The sequence below is a fragment of the Anser brachyrhynchus genome (assembly GCF_964034855.1).
Source record: "Anser brachyrhynchus genome assembly, chromosome: Z".
Lineage (NCBI taxonomy): Eukaryota > Metazoa > Chordata > Aves > Anseriformes > Anatidae > Anser > Anser brachyrhynchus.
Window position 1 is genome coordinate 79,131,894 of NC_137697.1, and position 25,949 is coordinate 79,157,842.

A 25,949-nucleotide genomic window follows, 5' to 3' on the forward strand; every position below is an offset into this window, starting at 1 on the left:
GTAGCTGGACAATATAATTAGAAACTCTCCCTCGGTGTTTTACAGGAGAGGGTTAGGGAAGAAACCACTGTGGCAGCTTACACAAAGACAGTTGGTGTTTTGCTAACAAGCCATGAATATACACCCTGATTAAAATAGGCTGGTGAGTAGAACAGATTATTCTTGCTCCTACTTAGCAAAATGATCATCTTTCCAAAGATGTGACAGCAGGGAGGTAATAGCTTCACTCTTCCAAAATAACATTTTTATATAAAACAGAATGAAACCAAACCAAACCAAACCAAAACAAAACAAACAACGTTCCCCCTCCCACCACCACCAACACCACCAGCACAAACCCACATGAATAGTTATAGGCGTATTTCCACCAACAGGCTGGAGTGTTTGCAAAGATCCAGGAAAAAAATTATAGCTTGGTATCAGCCACTCAAAATATCAATATATAATGGGAAATTTTAAAAGTGGAGAAGTTGGAAAGGATATACATTGTAAGATCAGCTGGTATTGTTCAATAAAATATTTGGTGCAGAAAGAGATATAGGCACCATTAACAGTGGAGATTCCCGAGGAAAGATTTTCAGAATAAAATTTGTTCTGGATTATAGTCCCCATACCTGAAAAATGCAGATCACTTGCAGATATAGTGGTGAAATTCCTTTGCTCTCTAGTTTTGTTGCTTCTGTACGATGCAAATGATAAATGAAGCTTCACAATAAAACCTGTAGTGGTTAATAATGCAAAGCTGATGCAAAGGAAAGATGCAGCACGTATTTATGCAATGGGTGTTAATGTCACATAACATGGGAAAACCTCTGCTTTTGACAGGAAAGCATAATGAGAACTGATATGAGGTTTCTCATCTTAATTTGAGCAACATCTCTCAAAAAGTAGTGTATGCAAGAGAACCCACATTGGTATGCCCCCCTTTTTTTTTTCTTTTTTTTTTTGTCTTTTCTTTCTGTCAGAAACACCTGTATTACTGCAAGTGTTAGAAATCAAGGAATGCCATTAAACTGTAGTTCCAGGCTGAGGGTCAGACTCGTGTGCTTCTGAGAGATGAGCAGCTCTACTTCGTCATTGTCAAGCACCTTGGAGGCTCTTCCTCAGCAAGGATACTACTCACCTACTTTTTGTAGTGTGTCCTCTTTGAGGATGGCATAGGCTGTCTGTACTCTGAATTATCAGGTTAACAGCAACAACTTTCCTTCACTGAAGCCGCAGTTCATGACCTGCTGTTGGCAGAGAGTTCACATATGACAGAAATGCAAGATTAAGCCTTGTCTAAAAGGCAGCCAAAACCCAAAGCACCACCAGAGAACAGGTAAATCTTGTCTGAGATGTTAACTGTTGCTAAGTGCATTTATTTTTCTGAATATTAGTCTCATAAAGCTAACTCTATCTCATTATTTTAGCCTGGTTTCCGAAAGACCTTTGAACCTTTTGAAAGTCTGTTTTGAGTTTTTTGTCTAGGTATATGAGAAGGACAACAGACTGAGAGAAAGAAAGCCATATGAACTATCCATAGTAGGTATATCTCCTAGCTGTTATCAGTTGCCATTATAACTGGTATTAGTTGAAAGTAAAAAATTCAGGGTTCATGATTTTATAAGGTTCCAGAGAACGTACTGCTAAGCTTCTCTCCTATCTGTATGTTTTGATGTCCAGAAGGGCATTTTGACATATAAAAGGCTGAATTTTCTCCAGATGTCTCTCATGATATCTTGCTTCAACCTTAATGTAAGTCAATAAAAAAGAGTCAAATAGAAGGCACAACACTATCGAAAAATAATTCCTAGGATAATGGAGCAACTTGTTTTACTGGATTTAACCTGTGACTTTTTTTTACTTTTTTTCTTAAATTTTAGAATTGCTTTTTTTGTTCCCTAAGAGAGCACATAGTTTTGTTGAGATGAACAGAGCTTGTGTGTCAGACAGCTCATTCTCTCCTCATTTTCCTGTGGGACTCCAGCAGCTTGTTCCTGATGAAATCCTGTCTCTGGATAGTCACAGACACCGTGGAGGAGCACATTTGCCTGGCCCTGAACTCGCAATGAGAAAAATTCATTTATCGTGGATCTGTGATGAATCTGACCAACTAGGAGATAACATCCAACTGAAAAAATAAAAATCCTGTATTTCTCCTAGATTATCAGAGTGTGTCACCCTTGCTCCATGCGTTACTCTTCTAGGTAGCATCTGTAAGGAGCTGGAAAGGTGAATAAACCATCTGCACAGCAGAATAGATTTCATTTTGGAATTTGACCTTCTTTATCAGTGGCTTGTTTGCTTTTGTTTGTCTGTTCTTCTCTCCAGGAGAATATGCAAACACTGGAAAAGTGCTCAAAAGTTCTTACATATGTATATCAACAACTCCTTGTTCTCTAAGCATACAAATAGCTGCAATAAAGGTCTGAAGCATGTATTAACAATATGATATTGTTACAAATTCCAAGAAAGGTAAATACACTGAAAATACTGGCATATAGCCATGATCCAGTATGGCTACCATGCATCTATCAGATTCCGTGTGTCTTACTCGCAGGACATTTGAGCTTCCAGTGTAACCATGAAAACAAACAAACAAAAACCACGCAGAATGAATCAGATTCGTCATTATATGCAAATGGTTCCACACAAGCTAAATGTAAATTTAGTTTCAATGCATTTGCAAGTGCAATGAGGAGCAATTGTGATGACAGCCAGAGTTACAGTCATTCTGGGGGAACAACCTGTGTGGTACAAATGTGTTGTTTTCACCTAGTACTGACACTATATATAGCTCTCCCTCACTGCAGATGTTTTCTTTTTCATTCACGAAGAAAAAAATGTTTGAAAATAGTCCCATTTGAATTATTTTGAACTGTTTGCAAAATAGGCACCATGCTACATTTTGCTTTAGGAAATAATTCATTTTTTATATTAAGGAACTATGTTGGTTGGCATAGTGCTTTTGTCCACTGAGTTCAAACTCATCTGAGGGAAAATGACAGTTTTACTTCGAGTTTTGAAAACTGGTCTATGAAATTGAATCAATAAATTTGCACTGGATATGTAGTGGTGATTTCCTCCCTATTGTTACTGCATAGCAGTGAACAGATACATCTCTTTATGGTCACTAAATAGAAATAATGCCACAGAAATTCTAGGAGTCTAAAGGAAATTGCTGATAATGTATGACAAGGATCTTGGTTGTTGATTTTTCTAAGAACCACATTATTCTACACAAAGTCAAGACTAAACTTAATTTCCTGGTGAGATATAGTTACAAAATATTTTCACTCTACTGCATGTACTGCATGGCTCTGGTCACTACAACTACAGACATATGCAGTTCATTTGTCCACCTCCACAAGAGACAAACAGAGCCATGGCAGAAAGTACGAGCCTCTTCTGCTCCACATGGCAGCATCAACAATCTGCCCACAGACCTCTCTCTTTGCATAATGTGAAATTATTCAATGGATTACTCTGTGTTACCAGTGTCATCACCTTTTCAGCCAGTCCAGCCTCATTTTCCCATCTCAACCGCAGTAATGGATATGTGAATCTGGAGAATTGTTCTTTTACAGGGATGTCATTATATCTACAGAAACGCTTGGCATGCCAGCCAAAGGTGGGTACTTAAGAACATGTAAAGTGCTACAGACACTGAGGCCTGGGAGATCTGAGATGCTTGTGAAGACTTCTAGCCAGCCTTTGGAAATTGTTGCTCTGCGGGTGCAGCAATGTCTCTTTCAGCAAAGCCAAAATGGCTCCCCAGGGAGCCCAGGGACTTCTGGAGCCACAGCTCCTGCTTACAGAGATGCTTTCAGGTAGAGATGAACTGAAGACGGTGCATGCTGGAGATGGAAGGAGCTGTGCCTCTCACCAGGCTGCTGCAATGAGATGCCCCTGTGGCACCCACCTGTCATCTCAAGCCTTCTTGCAGAAGCTGGCCCCAAAAAAGATGCAGCCCAAAGAAAATGCTGTCTAGGCCAGGAGAGCATGTGAATTTGTTCCCTAGCATCTTTAGAAGGACAGTATGTATTCAAGGTAATGAAAGGAAAATGTTTTGGCTATATTTTGGCCTTTGGAACTTGGTTAAAAATAGAGGAAGAAAGGTTACAGTGCCAACGAGAGCCCACAGAATCTTTTCACAGTAAACATTACAGAATCTAATGTTACAAATGCAACCCCTGCGTCTCTCCCAGCAAGGCAGCAAAGAGCCTGTTCCTTCCCTGAGCTGGATTTCCAAGCCATGTTTGCTACTGGCTCTTCAGCAACGGATATGTTTGACATTGTCATGTTTGCTTTCTTTGTTAATATTGATTTTTATAACTGGTTTGAAGGCCACAAAAACTGCCATTGCACTCATGTGGAGTCTTTCAGTATAGGATGGAGAAATCAAGTGTGTGAGACTGGGTCTGAATGCGAAACACCACTGGTGCCAACAAACAGCTGATGAAAAATGCCATGTTTTTTACTCTTAGTGAAAGAGAATCACTCTGTGTAAAAGAAGTAAAATCACTCTGAGTTACCTGGACTGAAAATCATGCAGTATTTCACTGTTGGACCCTGTCTGGTACACTTCGATTTCTCACATTGAGCCCGTTTTGCTACAGGGCTGAAGTGGGACAGCCCTGAGCCCCTGAGAAGCAGCACAAATTGACCCAGAACTTCTGGCAGGAATTTCAACCCCTGACTGAGCACAGCAATGATAGAGCTGTGCTACTGGCGAGTGACAGAATTCAGAGGAGCATGAAGATCCCAAGATTACCCATATTTTATGCCAGAGTGTCCGTGGCATCAGTGGGGATTCAAGTGTTTGTGGGAAAGGTTTCAAAACTAACGTCTGTCCATAAGCAAAAACAAAAGAGGTAAAACTTCAGGAAATATTTTTGTTTTGAAGAAGGAAAATGCAGTGGAAAAAGCCATGAGCTCTTTAATCTATTTTTCCTTTTCCTCTCTCTCTTTTTTTTTTTTTTTCCTAACCAGAAGCTAACTGGACCCTGGTTCTCCGAGAGTATCCACCTCCCTTGAGGCTGGCAGCAAAGATCCCTATTAACTGCACAGCTACATATTTTCTTGCCCTACTTCTCTCCCTTCATGAGTGAGAGGAACAGGAGGAAGTGACTTGCCCAGCAGCTGTCACCTTTAAATTGTCTCCTTGTAAACTTTTAGTTTCCCTCTGAAAACCCCTCTCAAAGTTTTTCTTTGCTGGAGCCATTGTCTCCCAGAATATCTTACAAGGACTGAGATGGACTACTTCATCTAACCCAGGAAAAAACCTCAGCTTTGTCACTGTCTTATTCATATTTGATAGCATGAATTGCTAACAGGCTTAAATTTGCATACTAGATTAATCACATGCTGTCTTCCTGGTCTTGCCTGAAAAAATTTACAATGTGTCAAATTAAAGCCTACGTGGATTAGTTTCACACACAAATTTTTCCATAATGTGTGTTTAATTTTCATTTTAATGGAAATTAATGCTGAGTACAGAGAGGTCAGGTGACGGACACATTGCTGTGTTAGGAGAATGGGAAATAACATACAACTCGCATTTCTCACTCACACAAGCACACAGTTTCTGCAGGCTGCAAGACACACTGTCCAGTTGGATGCCAATCTGTAGGTGAAACTTGTCCAAATGTGTTTTAGCTGAAATCACAGAGATCCTCAGCAATATACAGGGAGCACTGCCCAGGATGAAGGCGGGTTTGCCACAGCTCTCTCCTGCCCTGGCTGCCAGTTTCCCCAGGGCCAGAGCTGCTGGGAATTGATGCACCTCTGTCTCTCATTCTGTGCTTCCTCATGCTTCTCTTCCTCCAGACCTGCTGACTCCAGAGCATTGATGCAAGTGCAATAATTAACACAGGGTAGATGTTTCCCTGTGTACCAACAAACAGAAAAAGTCCCAAAAATGCAAAACGTGGGTGAAGCATAGAGATCTGACAGTAAGCTAGGACAAGAAGATTTTTCTGCTAAATCAAGCAGACATTTTTCTACAGGGTTTTTCTAATGTGAACTTGTACTTATGTCATGTACACAGTCTCTGTCACATTTCCTGTAACAGTCAGGCTGAAGAAGGTTAGGACTGCAGCAGTCTGCAACTGTTGACAGAACATCTCAACAAAATACTTTGTGTGGCATCTTGTTTGTTTTTGGTTTTGTTTTGTTTTGTTTTGTTTTGGCTTGCACTAGATGACAAATAATGTATCTGTATGCAATCTTGTTTGCTTCTAAAAACACTTTGATGATGCCTTCACTGCAGATTATGCAGTTTATCCTTGTTTACGTGAAAATCCTACCTGGGGAAGGAAGATCCTGGCCAGTTTTCCCCCAGTCTATTGATAAAGTACTACAAAGAAGCTCTGCTTGTTGCATTGCAAGTGCATTACATTGGATTCCCTGGGGAATGTAACCTCAAAAGACCTCAAGACATGCAGACAGAAAGGACAACATGTTCAGAGGGGGTTTTCCAGTGCTTCAGGTAAATTTGGACAAACACTCAAGCTGAGCAGCAAATCACACCTGAACGGATACAGCTAATTTTTATTATTATTACTGGACTTCCATGTACAGCAGTGGGTATGCTCTCCTCCTGCAATTGCCCTAAGTCTTGCTCAGGCTGGGGAGCCACGCGAGTCCTGGAGGTGACCGTTCCTTCACCTGGACTGCTCCCATTAACAAAGGGAGGTACTGCCTTCAAGCAGGTACCCCTGGAAATCCCTCCTGGGGAAAGGATGGATCACAGCAGATTAGGAACAGCGCGGTAAAGAACCTGAGTCTGACTAGGAGTCAAAAATTTTATCTTAGAGAGAGAGCAGCTGGAGAGAGACGTGGTGTAGCAGCTTTTTCCCCAGCTTAGTCGTAGTTCACCAGGAACTCCTCAGACATCAGTCCTCCCTTGTCAATCAGTAACAGCCCTAAAGGATGAGTATCAATAGATATACCCAGATAGTCCTTGAGACCCTGCAGCCTGGGCTCTCTCTGGGGCAGACCAGAAATTTACGTTCAGGAAGGTACAAGAATGGCAGGTGAGGTGGAAAATACCCAAATTTCCTGCTCTGAAACATAGTCCAGAGAGAAAAGTACTACGTAACTAGAGAATCCAAGAATCAGAGGAGGCATCAGGGAGAGGTTTGGTTTGGAAGGGACATTACAGAGCACCGAGTTCCAAACTCCTGCCATGAGCAGGGAGGGACACCTGCCTCTAGACCAGGCTGCCCAAAGCCCCACACGGCCTGGACCTGGGCACTTACAAGGATGGAGCACCCACAGCTTCTCTGGGTAGCCTCTGCTGGTGCCGCACCCCCCTCAGAGCAGAGTTCTTCTTTCTAGCTCACGTAAATCTACCCATTTTTAGTTTCAATCCCTAACCTGTTGTCCTATCCCTCCTCTCCCAGATACAGGACATACAGAAACAGCGAAGGACAGACAAGGTAGAGCACTGTGTCTTTATTGGATGCAGAGGCAGCTGGCAAGGGGCAGCTCCTGCTGGCGCCTGGGTGCTGCAAGAGCAGCTGGCAGTGGCCTAGTGCAAAGTGCCCACCCAAAGCCCTGGTAAGGGGCTGTGCTCCATGCTACAGAGGAAGGCGAAAAACTCCTGTGGAACCGTGCCAGTATGCCGTGGGGGAAAATTCCTTCCTGACCCCAGAGAGCTGGCAATAGCCTGTTCCCTGAGCATGGGAGCAAGACCCGCCTGTGGGCCCCATGTACTCCTGCGGACAAGAGCCCTGCCTCATCCCTTGCTCCCCTCCGGGTGGAGCCATCTGAGGGGCTCCTGCAAGGCCCAGAATGCCTCTGGCCTGATGGCTGCGGGAGGAAAGAATCCTCTGTGGGTGGAAGGACACCGGGAGGGGGCTCTGAGGCTTTGCGGCCGGGCACTGACACTGCTACTGCCTGCAAGGGTACTTGGCAGCCCCTTTCTTATAGCTGCCTCCACTGGCTACAGAGGGGGAATGACGAGGGCCACCTCTGCTCCCCTAGCTCCAAGCTTTGCAGGCCACCAAGCCCACCCTTTGCCAAGGCTAACCAGCTGAAAAGGCCAGAGAGCCTTAGGCCCCTCCCTGGGGTGGCTGGGGACCTTCACGTCTTACCAAATGATTCTGGCCATTTCCCAAAGGCCACAGCAGGCTTTCAGTCCTGGCAGGGTAGTGCCCTGCTGGCAGCTGCAAGTGGAGCGGAGAATCTCCAGCAGGCTGCTCCAGGCTCCAGTCCTTGTCCCTCGGCCTCTTGTGCCCTTTACACGGGATCCTCCAAGACTTGCCATCCGGTGTCCTGGGGCTGGCCTCAAGCCGGCCCTACCCCATGGCCAAGGCCAGTAGGCTGGCAGGGGGCATGGGAGCCTGCCCCTTTTTTCCTGCCCCAGGCCAGAGTGACTGGGCCTTGTTGACCAGCAGCATGATGACACGTGGGTTCTGGGGCCCTGCCACAGCCCCACCACCGCTTTTGGGCCCAGTGGTGTCCTGAGGAGGACCAAGGCCATTGGGACTTTTTGCACTAAAGGTTTAAGTAATTGGAATTGGTGCCCAATTAACCCTTATAATCCGGTCATGTTCAGGGTACTGAACTATCACGTTTACGGATTCACAAATATCCTAATACACCCTGAATCTAGTAACGTTCCATGAACTACCACAGCTACATTTATAGTGTTTGGTCACATTCACTGAGAACTATCATGGTTATATTTTATGAGTAGTACAACTTATTAAAGCAACAGGTACACAGGTTCTTTGGATTGCCAGTGATAAATTCACTGTCTGCAAAGCACATGCAAATACCAAAAGTATGAGTAACACAGGCTGGCTACAAATGTGTTTAAAATATATGAAGCGACTCTGTAGAGATTTCTAAGTTTCCTGCAGAGGCACTTGGTATAACCAAGTGTTCAAATCTTACCCAAAGGCATCCCAATGGGGAGAAAGAGAGGATCAGCCCGTCAACTGATTGCGCAAGTCAGAAGATACCTTATGCAATGATATCTTCCCATATATGACAGCATCTTTCCTAACATCCTCTCTCCCTTAAGCTTATTTATATCATCTTTTATCTATGAGGTGGAGCTTGAGTGACTCTAGTCATACACAACCTTGTTATTAGTGTGAAGTTTTCTCGCTTTACTTTTAAAGTTATAGAATAGAAAAATTTATAGTACAAGTTCACTGAGGCATGGTTACACCTTGGAGGCGGGTAGCTTTCGGAATGGAGGTGTGTTTTCATAGAATCATAGATTCATTATGGTTGGAAAAGACCTTCAAGTTCATCTTGTCTAACCATCACCCTACTACCAATGTCACCCACTAAACCATGTCCCTAAGCACCACGTCCAACCTTTCCTTGAACACTTCCAGAGACGAAGGAGTTCCTGGGCAACCCGTTCCAATGTCTGACTACTCTTTCTGAGAAGAAATTTCTGTTAATTTTCCACCTGAACCTCCTCTGGCACAACTTGAGGCCATTCCCTAGAGGGATAGTGATTCCCTATCACTAGGTACCTCTGAGAAGAGGGTCACCCCCAGCTCCCCACACCTTCCTTTCAGGTAGCTGTGGAGAGCAATAAGGTCTCCCCTGAGCCTCCTCTTCTCCAAACTAAACCACCCCAGTGCCCTCAGCTGCTCCTCACAGGACTTGTGTTCCAGGCCCTTCCCCACCTTCGTAGCCCTTCTCTGGACATGCTCCAGGGCCTCAATGCCCTTCTTGTAGTGAGGGGTCCAAAATTGAACACAGTATTCGAGGTGCAGCCTCACCAGAGCTGAGTACAAGGGGATGATCACCTCCCTGGTCCTTCTGTCTACACCATTCCTGATACAAGCCAGGATGCCATGGGGCTTCTTGGCCACCTGGGCACACTACCAGCTTATGTTCAGGTGAGCATCAACCAACACCCCCAGAGCTCTCTTCAGAGGTCTCTTGTCTTGTAGTCATTAAAATGATCTGTTCCCTGTCCAACACCTGGCCATGAAAGGGTGGTGCCTGTCTTTACCAGCTTGATAAACCTGAGCACCACAAAAGCATAAATACAGCAAGGGTTTCCTGGGGCCCTCTGAGACTTGATAGAGCTTGGTCTCACTCTTCAGAACTACCTGGCAGGCTCAGTATTTCCTTCACTCCAAAGTTCACCTCTTCCTAAAAGTTTTTTTCTTGCAACACTCCTGTGAGAAACTGGAAGCATCACATTAGGGATCACAGAATCATAAAGTGGTTGAGGTTGGTGGCTAGGTCCAACCCCAGGCTCAAGCAGAGATGCCTAGAGCAGGTTCCTCAGGACTGTGTCCAGAATGAAATGAGTGTGCATACACAGCTACACAGCTGCACTTAGGAATCTCCTGCCCATGGATTAGTTTTTAGCTGTTTGCCTTTCCTGGGGAAAAACAAAAATAAAATAAAATAAAAAAAATAGAGAGAGCAAGAGAGAAAACAGAAGAGAAGAAGAAGAAAAGAAAAAGAAAGAAAAAGAGTAAACAAACCCATGACCTCATCAGATGGCACATGTTTCAGCATTTCAGGAGAAAATATGGGTTGAACGAACAGATTGTGCCAGAATCTCTCCCTTGCCAGTTCACGTCCTGTTTATAATTAGTACTAAATACATTTTAAAATATTAAACGGGCTGCACATTACTGGTATTTCAGTTGTTTTCTTATGGTCTTTTTTATATACTGGGAGAAGTGCCTCCCTCTGCATCAAATTTCAAGTGCAATCAGTGCTGAAGTTAGAGCCCTGCAGATAAATATGCTAGCACAAAACATCCTCTCAAAAGAGTTTTCAACCTTGGAAACTACTCTTCTGGTTTTCATAAGATTTTACTCTTTTTTTTTTTTTTTTTTTTTACTTCTGAGGCACCCTGCAAGTGTGATCAATTCATCTGGACTGTTTCTAAAGGAAAGAGGTACACAGTGCCCTGTTTTCTATTTGAAAAGTTATATTTCTCCCAGGCAGCACAAAAATTCACAAATGCACAGGAGACTTTTATCAAGTATCTTTCTAAAAGCACACACATTGAAGGACAACATGGAAGCTCATATTTCATTTTAACTTCTGGTCACATCTGTGGTTTGAATCATCACCGTTACATTGCTATGTTTTGTCTATTAAAAGTTAATTGAAGCCTGTATGTAATTGGGATGAATCTGACAGAGTCAGATGTTGTTTCTTGGTTCCAAGGACTGCAGATCTTTAGCACAGGTAGTTTCCAGACATGTCTCTCTCCTCATGACTTGAGATTGGCCTGAACACTGACTTTCCAGTCTGTCTTCATCTGCTGTTCCTTTTCACAATACTGCTGTGCTGTGCCTTAGGCACAAAATCATGGCATTCCTTCTACTTTCAGCCTCAGTATCCAGGAGTGCACATCTTTGCATATAGTAAGATATCATAACTTTTCACAGAAGCACAAAAACTTATTGGCACTTAATGAGCGGGCAAATAGATGTTCAAATAGATGGAGAAAAAAAAAAAAAAAAAGAAAAGCGCCACCCTCAAATCCTTATTTTCCCCCATAGTGGTAGAAAGCCAGATGCCAGTGTTTAGTTATGCTAAATGGAGGTAAGAGAGCATAATTTTAAGATTCCTACCCTTCAGTTTTCATTGCCTTTTTTTTAAAATTGATATAAATAATGACACAAACTGTATCTGAGTGACAGGTACAAACTAAATTAAGAAGAGCAGGTACAATAATTAAAATTTTCTCGCTGTCAAACACAGAAAGGATCGGTTTCCTCGGCAAGAAAGAATCGCATATCTTGAAAAAATATAAAGATCGAATTTCTGCTGTATGACGCAGGTGCAGGCAAACAGCTTCGCACAGAGCAGGAAAATGCACCGAATTCGGTGCTAGTTTCTGGGAAAAGTGCCTCTCGCCATGCCGTCCCCAGAAGGTGGCAGTGCAAACCTGGCAACTTTTCACCTTCATTTTGTTTTAATTTATACTAACGTTTCAGGAGATTGAAGTTTGAGACTACTTTACTTTTTGAGTTACTGTCGCTGGTGCCTCTTTGCATGCTCACAGTACAGTAACATTAAATGTGATTGTATGGATATAACAGGATTTTTCCGCAACCTTTCCTTATTTACCAATCTGCTTATGAAGCTTCACTGAGGCACTTACAGAGGGCTGACTGTGCGCTAAAGGAAAAAAAAAAAAAAAAAGAAGGAATTTTCCTACAACGTGATAGCTTCACTTGTTTTTCTAACAAGTTTTGAGTTTTGCTGCTGTGGAGGGGAACATGAACCATAAGCTCAGGCAGCAGACAGGATGAGATGAGCAGTACAAGGAAATGAGTCACAGCCCCAAGGGGAGGAGACGGGAGTTCCCGAGAGAAGAGGCAGCAAAAATCAAAGCCTGCCCACTGACTGGGGCATCCTAAACAGATGGAGCTGGGAGCTGAGGCCAAATGTGCCACGGGACGAGGAAAACCCAGTGTCATCTTGCAGCTGATATATGGAGCCATTTTAAGCGCTGGAAAGGACTGTGTAGATCTTACAGCTTAAATATCTCAGATTCCATCATTCTTCCCGTCTTTGAATATTTCTCAGTAAAAGGGGGTGCTTGAGACTCCCAGATAGCATCATGACATCAGAAAAAAAAAACACTGAATAATATTATTTAACCAAACTACTTCGTGACAACTAGTTTATCCTGTTCTGATTCCTAGTGGGTTTCAACTGGGAGTGGCTGAGACCAGGCTACTAATCAGGGGCTATTTCCAAAGCATTTAGGGGATGAGGAAAAGCAAGCCCATATGTGCCAAACATTAAGAAAGCTATGCGCTACCTTGGAAGGGCCTGCATTGCTTGTAGGACATTTGTAAGCACCCTATAATCCAAAAACAGAAGAAAAGCACTGCAGTGAAGTGTATCTGGCAAAATCTAGAAGGGGCTTAGCTGCGATCATGACAGCCAAGGGCAATAAAAGCTGGTACCTCTGGTGAGGATTTGCTGGATGAGCTGTGGTGTAGCCGGTGGCTTTTCGTGTGTCTGGGTGCACGTGGCTGGGAGGAGAGTGGGAGGCAGAACAGCTCCAAAGTTGCCCAAACATGCTGTTGTGCTTTGCTTAGGGTTTCCCAGCATCCTGATTCCATAAGGAGGGGGGATTATCAGGACTTGGATGTCTTAACTTAGACTGTTCCTTGCATTTCTTCACCTACCTGAGGCCTTCTCCCTTGGAACGTTTACTTCTGCTGATACCTGGAACTAGCTCATTGAAAGCACTGTTGTTGCAGAAATAATGTTTTTTTGAACTTGATCTAAAACTCACCAGGGGCAGTTGGAAACCATTCTTGCAGCAAGCTTTGAAGCAGGTTCCTGGCAATCAAAAGTGACCGTACTTCCTCTGGTTATGCCAAATTTTAAGTGGTGGAGGAAAATTTCCATTTTCCCTGGAGCCTGGAATAGAAGGTGTGCACTTGCACTCAAACAGTATGTTTGTTTGTTTTTTAAAGTGCAAAACTATTGTCAGTTTTAAGGGTCTTATGGCAGTGAACATTTATTTTCTCACTTGAGGCCATTGTTTTTGCCACATTTACTCATCACACAGTTATTCTCTAGCTTATTGCTCCACCCCCTACACTGCTCTGCAGCTGGCCTGCTGCCTCACAAGAACAAAGCAGAGCAGATTTGTCACCCGACATCTGCAGACTCTGAATCACAGCAGAGGTATGAAGCCAGTGGAGAAGTTCTCACTCTGCCACCCAGCAGACACAAGGCTGAGGGAGAGATTTGCTTCCCAACCCAAGCCCACGGTCTGGCACAGCTCCGCTGCCAGGGGGTTTCTCTGCTGCTTGCCCTGGAAATTGGCATGTAAACTGGGCACCCTGGGATGTGGAAAAGGCACAGGAATGGACCGCTTGTGCCAGGGAGGCGGCTGGGGCAGCCAGGCGGGTTTCTGCAGAACAAGCCTGGGCAGAGTGCAGCTGTCCTGGGCCAAGTAATCTCAAGTAGTGCAAGACCAAACAAATGCATTTCCTCAAGCAGAGTACTTTGCTCAGATTTTACTGCTCTTCTACCCTGCAGTTAATTGAAACAGCTTTCTTTTTGCAGCCTCTGGGGCTATCTGCGTCCCAGATGTGCCAGCACTGATGAGAACAAAAAATAAGTTCCTGCCTGTCTCATATCAGAAACCCTGTGCCTGTGCTAGCCACCACGTTGCTGCAGTTGCTGTGTATTTGCAAGTGGAGCTCACGTCACATGCACATGGGAGGCTTGGGGCAGCCTGTGCTGTGCAGCAAAGGGCATCCGAATATCTGCATGCAGCTTTCCGGATGGACACTACCTGGAGGGAATCGCAGCGGCACCTTGGCCAGCTGGGCTGCTGGTCTCCTGCAGCCTGGCTCAGAGGTGCAACACATTATTCTGGGTAGAAAATGTGGATTTGTGGCTCTGTGATGTGCTCGAGGCTCTGTTACCTTTGTAATGTTTTGCAGATCAGCTGGAATTAACTCATGCTGGGCTTCTGCACTAAGCAGTTTCATGGCAGAACAAATCCTTTGCATTCCTCTACTGAAGTCTGGTCCTGAGCACGCATGGCAACAGGTCTCGCTGCAAGGCACAGCCACCCACAGCACATTGCAGCACAAACGTGAAACTAATGCACGGCTTAGAAAGGAGAAGTACTCCCAAGAGGGAGTGGTGCACTGTGTGAGGAAGTTTTCCACACTCCAGCGTCGTTAGTGCCACATTTGCTCTCAGGAGCATGAGCTGGAAGGGTTGCCGCTGCAGGCAGGGCTACCCTACAGCAACGTGCTGCAGAGGCTGTTGCCGAGTCACCACCGCTTGGCCACTCAGGGAAATCAGCGGTATGTTATTGTGCTATTCGACAGCTACAGAACATCTGCCGTCAGTTACCAAGGGGGGAGTGACTTCTTTGGTGACTGAAACACAGTAAAACTAGGGTTAGGGATGCAGCAAAAGGTGAGGGCTTCTTTTCCCTGCACTGAGCACCATGGTCCTATTTCCAGGTGCTCACTTTTCTCTTATTGTGTTCAGCATTAGTGCTTTCTTTTCCTTGTCCTTGTCCTTGTCCTTGTCCTTGTCCTTGTCCTTGTCCTTGTCCTTGTCCTTGTCCTTGTCCTTGTCCTTGTCCTTCTCCTTCTCCTTCTCCTTCCTCTTCCCCTTCCCCTTCCCCTTCCCCTTTCCCTTTCCCTTTCTCTTTCTCTCTCTCTTTTTTTTTTCCTATTGTGAAAGATGTTTACCACCTTCAAAACAGCATACACCTGTGAAATGTTTGTCATGTTACCCGTATTTCCATTGAGACCAATACCAGTTTCTTGTTTCCTACACTTTCGAAACAGGAAAAAAATCCTGCATAACATTGCTGCAGTTTTCCATAAAATGTGTTTTAATAGCCTGTACTTACTTTGACTTCCTATCTGTGGTTTTGACTGGAAGCTGTTTTTTTTTTTTTTTTGAAAGACACAAAGAATAGTAACAACTGAAGAAAAAAGAATGGGACTGGAGAGATTCTGTCCTTCACAGAGTGTAGAGTCTCCAGTGAAGAAGAGCTTAAACTATGCAACCCAGCAAACATCAGAGCAGGGCAGTAATGGCAACGTGTCAGATAGCCGTAATGGATTCAGGAATGTCACGCTGCAAGCAGACCTCTGTTTTGGAGACATGGCGATTAATATTAATGCAGCTTGTAGCATGTTAATCTCACTTCCAGATCCAAGTTTATGCAAGACAAACCAGACAGTAACAAGGCTGTTAAATGCATGACAACAGGCACTAACCCCAGTACAGCCAGCAGGAGGTGATTCAGCAGTGTGGTGCTCACCTAAGAGGTGGCGTTGTCTTCTTTCATTCCTGTTTTCAGGAGTACCCTGCAACTGTGATTAGAAATGTAATTGACAAGGTTTGTTTGTTTGTTTTTTCTTGCTCTAGAATGCAACACATAGATTTTTTGTGCACGTGTGTAAAATGTGTATATGTTTGCATGAATGTGTGTCTGCATATTAATTCATTTTGCACAGATAACTATGCCCGGATGAAAGACGGCAGATTTCTCACGGTCTGCAAGCCAGAGAGGGCAACTTATATAACAACATTTTTCTTCGTTGTTGATATAACCCTGTTTTCAAGCTTGATAATCAGAACAGAAATGTGGTGTGATATGAAGTGCTGTGCATAAACAAAATTCAGGGTCAATGCCTTTATCCACTACAAGCACCCTGTGTGACCTTGGACCTTCCTCACTCCTCCTGAGCCTCTGTTTAGCAATAGCAAAGGCAAAAGCCTTCCCCTTCCCCCGAAATGCTTGTGAACAGATGAAAGCCTGTGGGACGCACAACCTGCCACGGCAGGTGCAGCATCCCTGCAAGAAGGACAGGTGTGCTGCAACTCACAAGAACAGACAGAGCACAGCATTATAATTTCCTTCCCTCTCAACAGGAATTTCTTGTTTGCCCAAGGATTTTATATAGCCTGCCACAAGTGCAGAGGGAAGCATTACGGAGTTACTTTCGCAATTACTGACATCTTGTTTCACAGTCAGCTGCTGAAAATTAGTAAGAATGAGCATCAGCTCCCAGCCGTCACAGCACTGGGGAGGAGTTTTCAAAACGATAGTAGGAAGAATATATATATATATATATTCTGGTGTGCAGTGCATGCAGGGCTGCCCTCCTACCAGCATGCTCCTGCAAGGCCCCAAGGACCAGCCACAAAAATGATCACCTTTTGTGGTGCTGAAAGAGTCAGGGCCACCTTGAACTGCTGCTACCACTGGTAGCTGCAAGTCAAAACCAAACTAAGGGGTCAGGCTCTGGCTGTCCCTTATGAACGCAGAGCAGAGGCAGGTTGGAAAAGCTGTTTTTCTCCCTTTTCTGATCACTGCATGGCCTTAGAGATTCTCTAAGATTTCTATCAAAATTCCGTATCAAGGTTAATATTCTGTTATGTAAGTTAGTGTAAATTACTTATAACTTTCGCTGCTGTTTTTCTGTAAATGGTTATTATTTCATATTCAGTCATTAGTCTTTTATTTTACCTGGGATTCGTGGTTAGTGCTCTAGTGCAGTATATCATAGAATTGTGCAAAATCACTGCAAGGCAGACACACATACATACATACACACACATATACATATAAATATACCATAGATATAAAAACATATATAATATGTATAAATACGCTATTTATAAATTCAACATACAAAATATTCCTGTGTTGGTTTTGTTTTTGCTTTTGGATTAGTTATAAACTATACTTGCATCTGTCTTGGGCTTCTTGAGCAGTAATTGCATATAGATCAGTGCATAGGCAGGTGAGAAAAGGAAAACATAAAACAAAATAGATAGAAAAAGAGGCAAAATACATCACGATGTGGTGGCACTTAAAAGCTTATCTTCGTTACCCTGGGATGGCCTAAGGCAAGTCACCCACAGAAATGATTTACTGCATCATTACAAACCATTGCAAACAAAGTTTCAACTTGTTTTACAGGATGTGTTTTCAGAAATCTGCTGTTTTTCATAACCCTTCCTCTGGCAAGTCTCTTATAATACAGAGAACCTCAGGATGAATTTCATCTAGAGGTGAGTATTTTTTCTTACAAAGATGGCAACACTGTGTCCACAGTGGCATTAAATGTCAGTTCCTTTCCCTCCAAAACATTGTTTCAATGGCAAATGGAGATTAAGATAGAAAATGCCCAGGAAGTATATGAAAGCTTTAAACTCTCACATGGATTTTATGTTTTGCAAGATAAGGCATTGGCACAAATAAAAACAGTTTGTTAAATTCTGCATGGTGAAATTGTGCACTGTGCTTAAAAGGTATGTATTTGATTTCACTAGCATAGTTTTATATCGATTTTAAGACTTTCCAGTCTAGAAATACTTTAAAATTTAGCTCTAAATACACGGAATTTTTTCATCTCAGGTTACATGGTGCTCTCAGACTTCCTTATGAGTAGTTTCTAGTTATAAAGTAATCAAAGCCTATGATTGGAGAATCTGAGACTATGGTCATTTTGATATGTACAAATACAGCATTCAGCAAAGTTCCTCTAGGATTATAAAAGATCAGAAACATCAAAGACATACATTTGCTACAATTTTATAATTTACTTTACACTTGAGAGAATATAATTCATCTCAGTAAAGGTCTTTTTAGATAAAACTAGCAGACAAATGAACTGCAGGTTAGCCACTCCTGCATAGTTGCAATGTTTGACATTCATTAGGGTAACGCCTTGCTCGTCATACTTCCTTTTGGACCTCACTTTAGAGCCATAACCTTGTACAGTTCATATCTATATTCAACCCAAAGAAATGCCTGCAATTTAGTGAAAGCTGTATTTATATATGAAACACATCAATGGCTTGAAACACGCTTTCCCAAACTGTTTCCCATTCAATGGCTAGAAGTATTTGGGGAATATGGTGGTCTTATCTTAGTTACCTGGAATCTCTGCTGATTCCCAAAACTGACTGCACTGTTTAGTTTCCGCACCAGAAAGTGGCTGTGCCAGAAGGAAAAGACTTGACACATGGCAGTGGAATAGTCTTATGTGATGAAGCTTACAACACACATTGTTTTTTCATTGACAGTGTGATGCATTCTGCTAAAGCTTTGAAATTTTCTCTATTTCAGTGTAATGTGCTTCAAACCACTGAATAAATAAAAAGCATTTGTGCCTATCAACCAAATTCAGTTCCAATGATTATTGAAAGTTAATTTCAGTTTTTTTTTATTTTTATTTTTATTAAAGACCAGATTAGCATTTTGTGAAACAATAAAACTCAAGGGAGACTATGGAATTAATAGTTATTTTGGTTGGTGTTAAGGGTTTAGGACTTCTGTCTGTGCAAAGCAAATTTCCATTCAGCAGAGGGGTGGAGTCCAGCAGGAAATCTTCAAGCCAAATTAAAGAACAGAGGCCATGGAATTTATATGGTAAAAGAGAACATTTATGATGTGTACAGAAATACGGGCATCGATATATACAAAAATAAATACTCATTTTTCAGTAATAAAAGTTTGAAATATTGCTTTACAATGCAAGGATTCCTTTACAGTGCAAACTATTTGCCCGTATCAACAGATAGGATGTCTGTAACTGAAAATTCCAATTTCCATATACCAAACATTTTGTGAACAAAAGCAGTAGAAGAAATGAAATGTACATTGTCCATCCTTGTTACTGTTAGTGTGTGAGAGCAGGGTGGGACTACATGCATCCGGGGGGGGGGGGGGGGGGGAGTAAATCCTGCAATGGCCATAAGAAAGTGATATTCTGGTTTTTGGAAGAAGAGAACAGAAAAAGAACTTGTGAGAAGAGTTTCTTGGTCAACCAGAAGAAGAAGAGGAAAGAGGCTAAGTGAATAACTTGTTTGTCTGTTTTTTATACTGATTTCTGTACCTTTTTTAAACTGTCAGAGATTAATATCCAATTATATGTGAGATTATGTATTTCATTTGTAAATTTGTTGAATGACTAGTAAACTTGCAGCACTACTATTATGCAAGTTACGTTAATATTATACACATACTTGGTAAAAAAAAATCATCAGACCCTCACAGAAATTTAAGCATCTTTTTATTCACAGGCATTTAACATTAACTGCAGCCCTTTGTTTGGGTATGGTAGGGAAACATGAATCTGTGATTCTGAGTTCCAATTTTAGTCTTCCAATACCTTGAATTTAATGTAAATGTGCCCATATAATGCATATCTCAATGACTGCTAAAAACATAAAACCAGTGGTTTTTAAACACTTGTTTACATTATGCATTGTCGCAGTAAAGAACCCGTGTTCCTGATGGAGCTTCCTGCTCTTGCTCCAGCTAGGATACATCGAACAAACCATATGTCTGGGCTACCCATCACCTCTTTTATCTGTTTCTGATCAGTCCTGGGCAGAACCACCAGTGCCATATAAAATCTTGGCAGGCATCCGTGAGTTTGCTCACTTGCACATGACAAGTGGAGATGCTGTGAAGGAATAATTAGAAAATGCAACAGAAACAAACAAACAAACAAACAAACAAAAAAAAAAAAAAAAACAACACATAACTTTCAAATTGCACACCTGTACAATACTGAAAGCCTTCTTTTTTCATGACTAAAGGTAACAAGTATCAGATTGATTTGGATCATTACTAGCAACACCTCCACCCAAATACCCAGATTTTACCCAAATGAGCAAACTTTTTGACTGGTGCTTAGGTCTGCAGCAGTTCAAGAGATGACTTAGGCATCAGCTAGCTGAGACGACTTCTGTTATAAGAACAAGTACCTGCTTTTTAATTCTCTGGTAAACATGTGGTGTCTACACTCTTAACAGGTAAAAGTTACATAAACTAATTAAGAACAAATTATGTGCAAAATGGACAAATAACAATGGTTTCCAAATCAGTGGCGAACTAGAGAAGCCATCTAATAGAGAAAACTGTGCATCCCCCTTTGCTCCAAAGCACAACTTCTTTGTAAGGCTGGAGACTGGTCAAACTCCAAAGCACTGCAGGCACACGCAGCAGCTGCAAGGTCTGGATTAAGCAGCGGGAAGGCTCTGCTCCCCCCTGCAGCTATCCTGTGCTCACGGGTATGCATCATACCTTGCTTGCTGGGGGTGGGTGCCATTTTAGGCACGGTGTATTTGAGGCAGGCTGAGTCCTTTTGGAATGTGTGGTCTGTGTTCATGTACAGCAGAGCTGAATGCGATTTCTGAGAGCTGTTTCAAACTTCATTTTGATGCCTAACTTCTTCCTGGGACAGCTTTAAACTGACATTGAGATGGATCAGCAGAACGCTCAGCACCTAGTACGACGCCAGACAATGTCACCAAGTTTTTTACCATTACTGACTTGTCACCATAAAACTCCACAACTTCAATCACTGACAGCTTTGCCTGCTGCCACCAGGCACGTAGCAAGAGAAGGGGTGAAGCAGACAAAATGCTTCCCAGAGCACTGTGTCAGCAGGGAGGGTCCTCTGCCTGCTGCCGAGGAATGCAGTACTCTCTGTTAGACCTGTTGCAGTTACCACAGGTAAAGCAGCACACAAAAGGCTTGTGCAAAAGTCATGCAGTGAATATGTCCCTTGCCTTCATCTCTTCTGGAGCACCTTGCCTAGATGCGGAGCCCTGTGAGGTGCTCCTGTGTAATTGCCTTACATGTCCATGGTCAGACGCAAGACAGAGCTCAGCCAAGTGCTATGTGCTTAAAATTTTAGGCAGGTGACCCGCAGAGTGGAAAGCAAAGTGCATACATGCCTTAGCCCACATCACTTCAACAGCCAGCCATGAGTCTGCACTGAGTACAGAGGTAAAAAAAAAAAGGAAAAGCAGGGATTGCTTTAGGCAGGTGATGTGTTTGAACCATCCTGGAGGTTCAAACCTGCATTCTGGAGGTTGAAGCCATTCTCCAAGGCCTTGAGGGACTCGCCTGCATCCACGTCTCCTTCCCTCTGTCTGACCGGAGAGGGCCTGAGCACAGACTGGGGCTGCTCCCCACTGGGTGACTTTGTCCTGCTGCCTCTTCCCGAGGGGTGTCAGGGCACAGCTGCTGAGGGGGCAAGAAGTCCCCCCAAACCCATTGGCTTCCTGCTGTTGACACACGTGGCCTCCTCACACATGAACGTGTCTAGGAACCACTGCTGATAATACTTCTTTGGAGTAGTTCTTTCATCCAATCGCTGTTCTACCCAAGTAGCTTACATTTGGGAAACCTGGCAAAGAACACCTTATCTTCCTATTTCCTCTACCCCAGCTGTGCACAGACAAGACCTGGGCAAGACAAGGCAGGCTAGACATGCCAGTTCACGTACATGACCTGTGAGTGTGAGCACGCATGTCCCCACACACAGCTAGGCGCACCAGCTCACAGGCAACTATTGCGTTTTGAACCCCCGCTCGCTGGAGGTTGACTTTATGTTATTATTTACACCATTCTTGCCATAATAATTGAAGAATATTTACTGCATTGCTTCAATTCTTTTCTTCACCAAGGCAGTGGCGAACTGCTTTCTGTCAGCGGCCAGTTTCTCGTTTCAGCCACACATCCGCGGGAGCAGATTCGACTCAAGCCTTTTTCCTCCAGGCACGGGATTACACCGTTCCTTATCACTTTTTATCAGTGCCACTTGGTCACGATCAACCTTCCAGCAGCTTTGCGTGACCATTAGCAATCCCTGACGGACTCGGAAAGGCTCTTCACTACGATGTGGGCACCGTATTTCTGTGAAGTCTGAGCTTATTTCTGTGAGGACCGGGGCGCTGAGGGGCCGGGGGGCGTCCGAGCCTCGAGTGACGGCGAAACGAGGCCCCGGGGCGGGCGTTAACGGCGCCCAGCGGCCGCCCCGAGCTCCCCTCACAACCCGAGGGCCCGCCAGGGGGCTGAGGGGAAAGCGAGCAAGCCCACCCACAACCATAAAAAAAATCTTCCAGCGATCCCTCCCAAAAGCCAGTCCCAGAGGCTGTCCAGACCGCCCCGTCCCGCCCCCGGGCGGCCGGAGCCCCCCGCCGCCGCCCTTCAGGGCAGGAAGAGGCGGGACGGGCTTCGCTGAGCGCCGGTGGGGCCGCGCCGACATGTCGCAGCCGGGCCCGGGCGGGCCGGCCCCGGGCGCCGCGGCGGTGAGTGGGGAGGGGGCGGCGTGGGGGGGAGCAGCCGCGGGGCCGGACCCCGACCCGTCCGGTGTCCCCCCGGGCCCCCCCGGGTGCCCCCCCGGCCGCTCCCCAGCCCCACGGGCACCGCCCTGCCCCGGGGCCCGGCGGCGGGCGGGGCGCGGCGCGGCCGGGGCGGCCCCAGGCTGGGGGCGGCGGGCGGGGCGCGGCCGGTGCGGAGCCGAGGTGAGGCGAGCCGAGCCGAGCGGCGGGGAGCAGCGGCAGCGCCATGGCTTTCGCTCGGTGGTGGTACGCCATGGTAAATACGGGGCGGGGGGCTCGGGGGACCCCCGGTGCACCCCGGTTTGGGAGGAGCAGGGGGGCGGCGAGTGGAGGCTGGCGGGCGCCCGCGCTGCGCCTGGCGGCACCCGTTGAGAAACGGGCGTTGTACGGGCGTAGCTCCCCAAATCCTCCCTGCCCTGTGCGTGAGCAGCGCTGGAAAAGGGGCTTTTCGTGCTGCTGGCTGTTTTCGTAATCCTATGAATAATGATCGCGGTGTTGCCACCCGATCAAATCCCGGCGGTTAGTGCTTGGCAGCGTAAGGCAGAGCTTACGCCGGACGGTGTCTGCTCGCGGAAGGAACTGCGGTGCGTGTCTTTTTTCAGAAACATGCTCTTAACTGCAGGTACTTCACGGAGGTGCCAGGAATAGTTTTCGCTTGTCAGATACTCCTGAGTAAACCACAGCTCTCCGATGGCTCTTTGTGGTTTCGCTCAGCTTGGGTCACTGCTCGTGAGCGTGATGGATCCTGTGATTGCTTTAAAAAGTCTTTTAACTTATTTATTAATTATTACTCATATTTATTATTATTACTCATATGAGGAAACGGTCTTTCAATGGAGTGGCGAACAAAAAAACAGCGCTGTGTTAAAGTTTTAAAGAAAGTATGTGTCATGTAAGGTAACTTCCAGACAAAACATCAGTATATTTCCTGAACATTTAAAGAGGTAAAAGGAATCCATTTGATTGCTGACTGTAGTTTTAAATTGATCGGAGTAGATTAGTTACGTGATTATTAATGTTTTCCAAGTGTCATTCATTGCATTAAGTCAAATCGGTTCAGTGTGATGAAGCCAAGGCAGGGTCAGAAGTAGGGAAGTTTAGGAATAGCTGCATTAAGTGATGGCAAGAACATTAAAGGCTTCCGTAGTCATGGGCTCTTGAATCCAGGGTACAAAAAGATACCAGGACAACCTTGCTACCTTTGCTCAGGTAAGGAAGCCACTCCTCCACATGCTGTGTGGGAAGTCAGCACCCATAGCTACTGGCACCAGAATGTCGCTGGCTGTCCTCTGCATGAGACTGGTGTTCTCCTGTGTCCGCTGTACGTCTGTCCCACAGGGCAGTTTCTGCCTGCAAGGCTAACGTTTGAAAAATGGTCTAAAAGATGAGGAGGTGGAAGAGAGGAATGGACACAAAAGAGATTCAACGCTTGTTTTACCTTTTTTTTTTTTTTTCCTGGTTGGTGTGTGTAAAGCAGAATGTAATGACTGTAAGGAGAATATATCTTTCACCTGTCCATTCCATTCATTCCTCAGTTCTTGAGTGTAGCTCCCTGATGCGTCTTTCCAACTGGCAGTTTTCTTAACAGCATCAAAGATATGTCTGTTTCCCCATTATAATTGGAACCGAGGGTCAGATTCCTATCAGCGTTAGGTGATTGTCTTCTCTAATACCCATAAGGCAAAATTAGTTGATTTCAGCTGAGAGTGTTGCAAATGGACTTCCCTTCTTACCCAGTTACTACATGTGTCGTCACTGCAGTCCTCTGAGATGCTGTGCAACATCTTTGACCCGAAAGGACTCCTGGGGTTTAGAAGGAATGTCTTGAAGCAAGACCTTTAGCTGAGTTCTGATTTTTGCAAGTGCAGGCTGAGAATGCAGTTATGCCTTCAGTTATTATTATTTTGCTTGGTGCTTTTTGCTTAGGTCACTTACTTTATGGCTTATGAATGCCCTTTGAGTTGGAAGATAAAGGCGTGTCTATGAAACAATAGTGTTATGATGTTTTTGTGCACCGCAGAGCGTGATGAAGATCTCAGGGTAAACTTTGTTGCTCATGTTACTTCTTCATTTATTTTGACATAGATTTTTTTTAAAGATGTTGTGATTATGAATGTTGTCCTCAGGCAGTACAGTTGTAAAATATTTTGGACCAATTTAATTTTCCAACAACTATAAGGAAGTGTTACTAAGTTATCTGATTAAATTTAAAATCTAACTTAGGTTGTATCTTAGCTATTTTCTTATCGTGGAGCAGGAGCTGCTGCTGCCTACTAGCTTGGTTATGGATATGTTTTTACTGTGTTTTACACTTCTTTGGCATTGTAAGAAAAGATGAGCAGGGAAAAAGGACAAAAAGCTCAAAGAAAAAGCAATCTCTCTCATGTATATGGGGATGTAAAGGAGCAAGTCATGCATACCTTCCCAGAACAACTTAGCTTGCTAAGCAAATTGATTTATTTATTAATTAATTTAGGCTAGAAGATTGGAAGCTTGGAAATACGGACAGACAGGAGCTGTTGAAGGGAATTTTTAAAATAGGGTACCTTCTCATATCTTAAGAATGAGCTCTTTAAGGAACCAGTGTCATCTTCCTAGAAAGTATATTAGAAAGTTGTACATAACTAGGCTACCTCCTCAGGATGGCAGGTGACAGTGAGGTAATACTTCCATACCCTGTTTGATTATTGGAGACCATCAGCACTTCGTGTGTTCACAGTGCATGACTCCAAGTGACTGGATAAAAATTACTTTGGTTGGCTTACGTCCATATGTGCTTTGTTCCCAGTGTTAAACTAAACAGTATTTGGATTTTAAGTCAAAGCCTCAGTACTGTAGATGTTGTTAGACATAGTCTTCTGGTGGGAAGACTGCAAGCACCTTACCTCTGTCTGACTTGAGCTGAGGGGTGCCAGAGTTGTGGTCCTTGCCCTCTCTGGCCAGTGAAGCTGCACTGGTGTCCCTCAGGGATGTGGAACTGATCTGCTTGAGGGGTGGCTGAGGGAATCCTGCCAGCCCTCTTGTCCTGTCCTGTACCTCCCCTCAGGTGGTCTGTGGGGACCACAGACCGGTGTACATGACAGCCTGGTCAGGGGTTGGGAAAACAGCTCCGAGAGCTGAGGGGGGATGCTCTGAGCTCCAGCCAGCTGCTGGCACACACTGTAGCACCGTGGGGACTGGTGCCTTATTGATGCTGAGGTCCCATCTGGCGCAGGTTTCCTTGGTGTGAAGACGAGGAAATGGCGTTAGGGAGGAAGGGTAGGACCTAATTTGTCACTGGGCAAAGTCTGCTGTACTCAGTTGGAATTAGGTAAGGTTCCTGCTTTCTGTGACTCGAAAAGTTTAAAATAGATTAAAAA

General features: G+C 44.4%; 1 protein-coding gene across 5 annotated transcripts in view; it reads left to right on the top strand.

Annotated features, from left to right (window-relative positions):
- The first annotated feature begins 21,244 nt into the window (after window positions 1-21,244).
- Window positions 21,245-25,949, top strand: part of LOC308185311 (uncharacterized protein) — a 123,848-nt gene continuing 119,143 nt past the window's right edge. Inside the window, exon 1 of one of the 5 annotated variants that reach the window (XM_080573235.1) lies at window positions 21,245-22,557. In XM_080573235.1, the coding sequence (XP_080429361.1) occupies window positions 22,513-22,557 (45 nt within the window). In that variant the 5' untranslated portion in view covers window positions 21,245-22,512. The remainder of the gene's footprint in view (window positions 22,558-25,949) is intronic. The other 4 variants (XM_080573236.1, XM_080573237.1, XR_013943284.1 and 1 more) reach the window with 4 other exon arrangements.